Below are 9,895 nucleotides of genomic sequence, written 5' to 3' on the forward strand. Positions count from 1 at the left end.
CTATTCCGTGCAGTTCGATGTGGGCTCATGCACAGATTTTTTAGGGCTCCTTAGGTAGCTATCCCGTATAGCCTCTACAGACTCCTCACTGACTGATGGCCTACCAGAACGGGGTTTCTCCACCAAACTGCCGGTTTCTTCAACTGCTTATCCCACTGAGTAATGTTATTCCTAGGTGGTGGCGCTTCGTTATAAATGCATCGATATTCACGTTGCACCTTGGTCACGGATTTGAATTTAGCGAGCCACAGAACACACTGAACTTTCCTCTGTACCGTCCACATCTCAACTGGCATGGCCGTGGGCTGCTCCGCTGTATACACGGTGTTACGTCATCATCTACACATGCGCACATGCTGCCACATTGTCCTACAGAAACTGGGAGGGTTTTCCTTTTATTTGGTGCAGATTTCACATTTCTATTGTCTTTTGTTGCTTTCCTGTGACTGGTCAAAAGTGCACCATGACTTTACAGACACACTGTATATTCTGGCTATTAATTTTATGATTTTATTTATTAATTTTAGAGAAAGGAGAGAGAAAGAGAAAGGTGGGGGAGAAGTGGGAAGCATCTACTCCTAGTTACTTCCTGCATGTGCACTGACCAGGCACACCCGGGGCCTGGAACCTGCGACCTCTGTGCTCCAGGTCATGCTCTATCCACTGCGCCACCTCAGGCCAGGCCTGGCTACTGCTCTTTAATTTTTTTTTTTCTTTTTTCTGTAAACGGGGAGAGACAGTCAGACAGACTCCCGCATGCACCCGACCGGGATCCACCCGGCACACCCACCAGGGGCGATGCTCTGCCCCTCCGGGGTGTAGCTCTGTCGCGACCAGAGCCATCCCCAGCGCCTGGGCCATCTTTGCTCCAATGGAGCCTCGGCTGCGGGAGGGGAAGAGAGAGACGAAGAGGAAAGAGAAGGGGAAGAGTAGAGAAGCAGATGGGCGCTTCTCCTGTGTGCCCTGGCCAGGAATCGAACCCGGGACTTCTGCACTCCAGGCCGACGCTCTACCACTGAGCCAACCGGCCAGGGCTTGCTCTTTAATTTTTATGTTGGCGGCTCAAACCTCTGGCTTGTCCAGTCAAGGCACAATGAGAAACAATGAGTATGAGTTGATGCTTCCCACTCCTCCCCCACCTTTCTCTCTCTTCTCTATCTAAAAATAACTACAAAAAGTCTTTAAAAAAATTTTTTTAAACGAGAAAACTTATCAATCTTTATTTGCACAGGTACTTTTTAAATGTATTTTTAAAAACATCCTTCTCAATTCCAATGTCATAAAATATTCACCATGTTTTTCTAAAAGCTTTAGAATTCCGCTTTCACACTTTGGTCTTTAATCAACCTGGAATAATTTTTATGTATGGTGTGAGGTAGGCACCTATTCCTTCTTCTTTTTTTTTTTTTAGTGATAGACAGACAGAGACAGAAAGGAAGGGAGAGAGATGAGAAGCATCAACTCATAGTTGTGTCACCTTAGTTGGTCATTGATTGCTATCTCATATTTGACTTGACTGGGGGGCTCCAGCCGAGCCAGTGACCCCTTACTCAAACCATGGGCTTCAAGCCAGTAACCTTTGGACTCAAGCCAGCGACCGTGGGATGTCTTTGATCCCATGCTCAAGCCAGCAACCCTGCACTCAAGCTTGTGAGCCTATACTCAAGCCGGGGACCTCAGGGTTTCGAACCTGGGTCCTCAGCATCCTAGGCTGACACTTTATCCACTGCACCACCGCCTGGTCAGCTATTCTTTTTTCTATATGGAAAGCCAGCGTTCACATACTTCTGAGCAATCTGTCCTAACTTCCACTGCTGTGATGCCACCTACACTGCATATCAAGTTCATATTAAGATAAATGTCTCTGTAGTGCTTCCTACTCTGTCCCATCAATCTGCTGATTCCCACTGCTACAGTGTCATATGACTTCATATGAAAATGAGTAAAGCAAGACCTCTTTCCTCCCTGTTAAGAACTCTGTTGGCCATTTCAGGACTTCTGGTGACTAGAAGGGAGTATCAGGGGGCTTCTGGGGTTCTAGTAATATCCTGTTTCTTAACCTGGTGCTGGTTGCATGGTATATAAAAAAATCCATCAAGCTGCACACTTATGAACTAAGAAACTAAAGAAAAGAAGGAAGAGCTAGAGAGGAGGCTGCTCAGAGTCTGGCAGCCTCACTGCAGATCGTGAGCTCCCTCCAAAGGGGAAAAGGGTGGGTGCCCTGATGTGTTTAAAGGGCAGGATCATGACCGGATGGCGCTCTTAGTCCACTGCAGCTACCAAACACAATGTGACCGGGAGTAGTGCTGGGACACAGTACATGGAGACTGCACTGGCCCACAAGATAGAAGGGTGGCCTGGACCAAAGAGTTAGTGCTGACGACCGAGGGCAGTGGCTGGCTAGGGAAACTCCTCAGAATGCCCATCTCTGAAAAGTTAAAAGATATTTGGCTTGAGAAAACAAGGAGCTGGTGGCCCCAGTTACTAAGACAATCTGGAAGAGGAGCATAGAGAGGTTGAGGGTAAAGGGAATAGAGGATGAACTGGTTTCATCCATAAAGATACTTATGAGACACCTAAACGGAAACGGGGGTGGAGGGCTAAGCCAGTGGACACACTTGTCCACAGCTCAAGAACAAGGTGTGGGCCTGTCCTCCTGCGGTGGAGGAGTGGATAGGGGTCGACCTGGAATGCTGAGGTCGCCAATTAGAAACCCTGAGTTTGCCAGGGTTGATGCTTCCTGCTCCTCCCTTCTCTCTTTCTCTCTCTCTCCTCTCTCTAAATCAATAAATAAAAATTTAAAAAATATATTAATGAGAAGAAAGTTCTAAACTGGAGATGAAAAAAAAACTCCCTAAAGACGACTACTATTTTGGGACATTTTTGCCTTTTTTTCCTCCCACTCAAAACTGCTGTTTTACACAAAAATTTCTGCTCTTTTAATTAAATAGCAAAACATAAATGCTTTTGCTTTAACTTCCTCAACAATTTCACATTAAATTGCTTTAAAATGTAAAGCAAGTAATGATATTTTGTATATGTGCTGCCAAAGCAAGCACTAGAGTATTGATATTTCAATTTAGTTTCTCTCATAAACTAAACTTCAGACAATAAATATGGTCACTCTTAACCAAACTAGCTGAAGGTCATATAACTGACCACTTCCCTACTTAAAAGCTCACCCAACTGGCAATTCACAGATTGTCCTGGTCCATTAATGTGTTAGATCGGGCCAACAGTGTTTTGCTTTTTTTTTTTTAATGTTTATTTTATTGATTTTAGAGAGAGAAAGACACAGGAACATCAATCTGTTCCTGTATGTGCCTGACTGGGGATTGAACCAGCAACCTCTGTGCTTTGGGACAATGCTTTAACCAACTGAGCTATCTAGCCAGGGCATTTTATTTTTAAATTGCTAGCTACTTAACATAAAAGCTTGAATTTCTAGCTTTTCTTAAAAAAAAGAAAGAAAGAAAGCAACCTACCGCAAGACCCAGCACGTCTAGGCCACATTCCAGTGCAGCCACCACCTGCCGGAGCAGAGCAGCAGCAGCCACCTGCAGGAGCTGGCTGTCCTCTCTTCCATCTCACTCGGCCGGCCGGCTCATTTACAAAGTATCTGCGCAGTTTCTAATAGCATCTCAGTTTGTGACCTCTGCTCAAAATATCAGATCCAGCCTGACCAGGCGGTGGTGCAGTGGATAGAGCGTCAGACTGGCATGCGGAGGACCCAGGCTCGAGACCCTGAGGTCATCAGCTTGAGCGTGGGCTCATCTGGTTTGAGCAAAAATTCACCAGCTTGGACCCAAGGTCTCTGGCTCAAGCAAGGGGTTACTCGGTCTGCTGAAGGCCCATGGACAAGGCACATATGAGAAAGCAGTCAATGAACATCTAAGGTGTCACAACGCACAATGAAAAACTAATGATTGATGCTTCTCATCTCTCTCCGTTCCTGTGTCTGTCCCTGTCTATCCCTCTCTCTGACTCACTCTCTGTCTCTGTAAAAAATAAATAAAATTAAAAAAAAATTTCACTCAGACAACAAAAATATGACAACTAAGCACATGAGAGAAGAAAAACTACAAAAAGCCTGAAAGAAGATGCCAAGCACGGAAGCCTGGGAGCCTGGAACTTAGGGGACCCCCCTGGACAGGCCCTGAGGGCTGTGCAGCCAGTTCCGCGGTCGCGTGGAAAGAACACGGATTCCAGGTTCAAAGTCAGCCTCCTTCTCTTCCGTCACCCAAGGCCTTTTTTCCAAATTTATAGCATTTCTCTCAAAGGGCTGCTATGAAAAGCCAATGAATAAAAAATATCAACTATTTAGTTAGTATTTAAAATTTAGATTCTGTAGGGACACCTCCTTTTCCCCACACCAGCTCAGAACAGCTGTCCTCAGACTGGTAGTCTCAGCCTTTCTGTGTACAGAGCAGAGTAGACTCATACACTAGAACTGTGGTAGAAGACTAGACTACTAGTCTTCTCAGAAGTGGCAAAGTGGCATATAGCTGCCAAAAGTAGTCACTAAACAAAAGGTGTTATGTGCTTATAAACACATATGCCAAAGAACAGATATTTAATAGACATTCATATTTACAAAAGATGAAACCCTGAAATGTCTGTATAAAGATCATTTAAAGTGTATCGAAGTTAGGAGTCTTTCTTGTTCAAATGGCCAGGTACTATGTTCAAATAACCTTCACAGTGCTATACAGACTATCCCACTTTGGCACATGAAAGTAGGCAGGAAAAGGTAAAATGCTGAAGACACAGATCAGTTACTCTGTGTGCATCAGCCAGGCCCACACTACACGAAGCCTGCTGCCACAGTGATTAACCAAAGCAGCACGGGCTCCAACCCGACTAAACACCTCACTCAGTTGGTTTAATGAGAAAAAGGAGTAATTCAGCTAGGTTAATGAATCATTACACAGGAACTTCCCTTTACATCCTGCAAAATATGCTGGTTAAATAATCAAAGCCCCGGCCCTGGCCGGTTGGCTCAGTGTTAGAGCGTCGGCCTGGAGTGCAGAAGTCCCGGGTTCGATTCCCGGTCAGGGCACACAGGAGAAGCGCCCACCTGCTTCTCCACCCCTCCCCCTCTCCTTCCTGTCTGTCTCTCTCTTCCCCTCCCGCAGCCGAGGCTCCATTGGAGCAAAGATGGCCCGGGCGCTGGGGATGGCTCCTTGGCCTCTGCCCCAGGCACTAGAGTGGCTCTGGTCACAGCAGAGCGACGCCCCAGAGGGGCAGAGCATCGCCCCCTGGTGGGCGTGCCGGGTGGATCCCGGTCGGGCACATGCGGGAGTCTGTCTGTCTCTCTCCGTTTCCAGCTTCAGAAAAATACAAAAACAAAACAAAACAAAAAAATTTATAATCAAAGCCCCAACTTAATCCTTCCACTACGAATGTGAGTGGAAGGGTGGGACTAGAGTAAATGAGGAACAAATGTGGGGGTGACGGAGGAGGTGACATCTAGGTTGCCAGCAGATTATGAAGGTGGATCTTGGCTCACCACTTAATAGACCACATGAGGACAGGAATAGGAGGATGGGATACTATTGTTTATGTGACCAAGTAGGTGGCAAGGGAACAAAATAAGATGCACCTTTATCCTCAAAGTGTAGACATATACTGTATACATATAAAAAAAAACCCAACCAACCAAACAAAAACTCAGACTCACAGACACAGACTGGTGGTTGCCGGGGGTGGAGGTTGAAGAGGGATGGTGGGGGAACGGCAGAAAAGTGAAGGTGATTAAGTACAAACTTCCAGTTATAAAATAAAGAAGTCATAGAAATATAAAGTACAGCACAGGGACTATATTACCTTTGTAAGGTGACAGATGGTAACTTACTATGATGACCATTTTACAATGTATACAGATGTCAAATCACTATGTTGTATATCTGAAACTAATATATTATGTCAATTATTCCTCCACAAAAAAATTAAATATAAATCCACCATATAACCCAGCAATTTTACTCCACTCCTAAGAATCACCCCCACCCAAAAACCATATGTCCCCACCAAGATTTACATGTGAATGTCTTTAGCAACATCCTTCACAATGCCAAAAGTGGAAACCCAAATCTCCATCAGCTGGTGAATGGCTAAGCAAAATGTGGTACACCCATACAGTGGAACAGTCTTCAGCCATTAAAAGGAATGAATTAATAATATGTGATATAACATGGATGAACTTCAAAGACATAAGTAAAAAAAGTCAGACACAAAAGACCACATACTGCCCTGGCCAGTAGGCTCAGTGAACAGAACATCGGCCCAGTGTGCAGAAGTCCTGGGTTCGATCCCCAGTCAGGGCACACATGAGAAACGACCATTGCTTCTCTATCCCTCCCTCTCCCCCTTCTCTCTCCCTGTCTCAGAGCCAGTGGCTCAATTGGTTCAAGTGTTGGCTCCATTGGCCCCAGGCACTGAGGATAGCTCGGTTGATTCCAGCACCAGCCTCAGACAGGGGTTGCCGGGTGGGACCTGCTGGGGGCACACGAGGGAGTCTGTCTCTCTACCTCCCCTCTTCTCACCTGAACAAACAACTACATACTGTGTGATTCCATTTATATGAAATATCCAGAAAGGGAAAATCCAGAGACAGGAAGTAGATTAGTAGTTGCCTGAGGCTGGGGGAGGGATTTAATTGTAACGCAGCAAAAGGGATCTTATGGGGATAATGGAAATGTTCTATGACTGGACTGTGGTGATATTGCACAACTCAGCAAATTTACTAACAATCACAGAATTGTGCACTTAAAATAGGCAAATTTTATGGTATGCAAAGCATACCTCAATAAAGTAATTTGAGGAATTGCCCTGGACGTGTAGTTCAGTTGGTTAGAGCATCATCCCAATACGCCAAGGTTATGAGTTCAATCCTTGGCCAAGGCACATATAAGAGTCAACCAATGAATGCATAAATGGATGGAACGCAATGAATGGATGGAACGAGAAATCAATGGTTCTCTCTCTCTAAAATCAATTTTAAAAAACTTTAAAAAGGTAAGGACTTTAGAGAAAGATCAAAAGAGAATAAATTTGAGAAGACTGAGAAAACCAGATGATGCAGTAAGAAATGAAAGAACTTGTTTACATTTAAAAAAGAAAAAGAATGAGAAGAGAGAAGTAGTGTGTGTGGGAAAGGACAGAATTAATCACTGATTAACAGTTATTGAGGCTGGGTGACAGCTACAACCAAATTAGAATAGCTTATTATACTATTCAAATTTGATATATGTTTGAAATTCTCTATGATAAAAGTTTTTTAAAACGCCAATGCATACTTCTGGTACTCAGTGCCCTCTCTACATGTCATTCTTGCCAATCTGGGTCTATAATCAAGTCTCCTATTTCTCTCAGTCTCAAGCAAAACAAGACAATCTTATATTGATGCTGAACATGCTCCACTCAGGTGATACCTATTTGTTCGAGCAAGAAGTTAGAATTTACTCTAACAGAAAAGAAGCAATTGCAGTACTGATTATAGAATGGGCACCACAGTATTTAGGAAACATATTACAAAGAATAAAAATATTAACCAGTCTAGCACAATAGGGCAAAATCAATCATCAGAACTGTACCACTCAGTTTGCTTCTACCACTGAGGTTAGCACACTTTTCCAATCTATACCAATATGACCAGTATTTACCTAATGACACCACCTGATACTGTATTTTAATTCTAGAATTGTACAAAAGAGTGCTGGATCGGGAGCCAAGAAACATGATCCAGTGTGTCCTATTAGCTTTGTCTCTAATTTATAAACTACACGAACTCACTTCTATTATTTAATCTAAGACTCGAGATCCTAAACTATAAAATTAAAGGATTTTAAAGAGAAGGATCTCTGAAGATCAGGAGTCATCAGTTTGGCGAAGAAGGCCTATAGATAAGCTTCAGCAGGAATATAAAGCCCTAGAAATTCCAAGAAAGTGTTGTCTAAGCTTCTATCTGAAATTTGCTGGAGAGGTTTTATAGATTTTAGCAGATTCTCAAAAGGAGTCAAGACTCAACTAGCTCCCTGAAGCTGAGAACCATTTAAGGTAGTTTTTATTTATTTATTCATTTTAGAGAGTAGAGAAAGAGAGAGAGAGAGAGAGAGGGAGAGAGAGAGAGAAGAGAGAGAGGAGAGAGAGACAGGGGGGAGGAGCTGGAAGCATCAACTCCCATATGTGCCTTGACCAGGCAAGCCCAGGATTTCGAACCGGCGACCTCAGCATTTCCAGGTTGACGCTTTATCCACTGCGCCACCACAGGTCAGGCCTAAGATAGTTTTTTAAAAATAACAAACCCAAAAGTATGGTGTATGGATCTGACAAGTTTTTTTTTTTTTTTAGCAGATCCTGTATTTCTTAAATTATATGTTCACAAAATATAATGCCTCATGGTTTATTAGAGTAATGTATTTCAATAAGACAAACTTTCTACAATCCCATAACTTCTTAGAAAACTGCATATTATGAAGGCCATGTACAAGGCTTTGAGTCCTAACGATTTATTTTCCTGTTCTCCAGCTATATTAACTTGCTGAACCGCCTGGAGGCACGTTTTAGCCTTAGGTGACTTTAGGTTGTGAGTTATACAGCAAGGTCCAAGGGATCATACTAGACCTAAATCTCTTCCCTAGACAGACAGACACAGACGACAGGGACGAGGTTTAAAGAGACAGGCCCGCTCATTAGAAAAATAGTTTCAGTGCTGGTTTGACATTCTCTGGCATGTATTTCAAGCGAAACTTAAGATTCCTCCTGGAGATTCCCGCTTGGATCATTCCAGAGCGCACTCTAAGCCGAACCCGGAAACGGAGGCTAAGGGTCCGCCTATCTTCAAAGCGCCGGGCACAAGGGAATGGAAGAGCGGAGGCCGTGGACAAGTCAAGTCAGGGACACAAGCTGGAGCTGAGAAGGGAGGGAGAGGCGCAGGATGCTGTCAACGAGGAACCTAGGGAAGCCAGAAGGGGTTACGAGCGCGGCCTCCCGAGTCCTTAGGAGTTTCGCCGCAGTTCCGTCCCTTCCCCTCTCGGAACGTTCCTGCCCCTTCCAAACGGCGCGAGGACCCCCGCCATTCCCACGGCTCCCCCACAGACCCCTCACAGAGAGGCCGCGACCTGGGATAACTGCTCAGAGGCTCCCCTGCCCCCCGGGCCAAAGTTGCCTCCAGCCCCCAGGGAGCGGCCTCGGCCTCCGCCGCCCCCACCCCGCCCGGCCCGGCCCAGCCCGGCCCGGCCTTACCTTCAGCACCAGGTGGTGGACGCGGCCCAAGCCAGGCTCCGCCAGCAGCAGCAGTAGCAGCAGCTCCAGGAGCGGAAGCAAACGGAGACCCGCTACCAGCCGAGGACCGCGGGGGGCCGACGGGCCGACGGGCGCCGGGACGGCCATGTTTGTTCCAGCATCACCAGCTGCTTCCTCTCCCTCTAACCACTTCCGGGGTTAAAGGGCGGCGGCCTCGGCAAAGGCCCGGAAGCGGGGGGCTCGGCGGCTCGCGGAGTGCACGGAGTGCGGGGTGCCTGTGATCTTGGAGTGTGCGTCCGGGAAAGTGGCGGAGGGGCCGTTCAGTCCATCTCCACTGACGGACTTTCGGTTCAGCCGGAAGAGGTGGAACTGCCAGTTAGAGGACGTGGGGGGGGGGGGGGGGGACACAAAAACCCTGAAAACCCTGTGGCGGTTGTCATGGAAACATCCGGACCACACCTACAACCCGCCAAGCTTTGAAAGCGACTTCGAGCCTGCGAGACCACGGCCGCGAGCTGGGTTCCGGCTGGCTCTTCGGGGTGATGGTGTCTTAAAAGCCGCTACAGACCTTGCCTGGCGATTGATTAGGTGGAGAATACCAAATTCCTGGCTGGTCATAGGTCTCTTGATTTTCTTTCTTTTTTTTTTT

General features: G+C 46.0%; 1 protein-coding gene across 1 annotated transcript in view; it reads right to left on the reverse strand.

The window, feature by feature from the left end:
• Nucleotides 1-9,598, reverse strand: part of GPR107 (G protein-coupled receptor 107) — a 79,762-nt gene extending 70,164 nt beyond the window's left edge. The window contains exon 1 of the mRNA XM_066366919.1: nucleotides 9,247-9,598. Within this exon, the coding sequence (XP_066223016.1) occupies nucleotides 9,247-9,393 (147 nt within the window). The 5' untranslated portion in view covers nucleotides 9,394-9,598. The remainder of the gene's footprint in view (nucleotides 1-9,246) is intronic.
• Nucleotides 9,599-9,895: the final 297 nt, after the last annotated feature.

This window comes from Saccopteryx leptura, chromosome 2 (genome assembly GCF_036850995.1).
Source record: "Saccopteryx leptura isolate mSacLep1 chromosome 2, mSacLep1_pri_phased_curated, whole genome shotgun sequence".
Taxonomy (NCBI): Eukaryota; Metazoa; Chordata; class Mammalia; order Chiroptera; family Emballonuridae; genus Saccopteryx; species Saccopteryx leptura.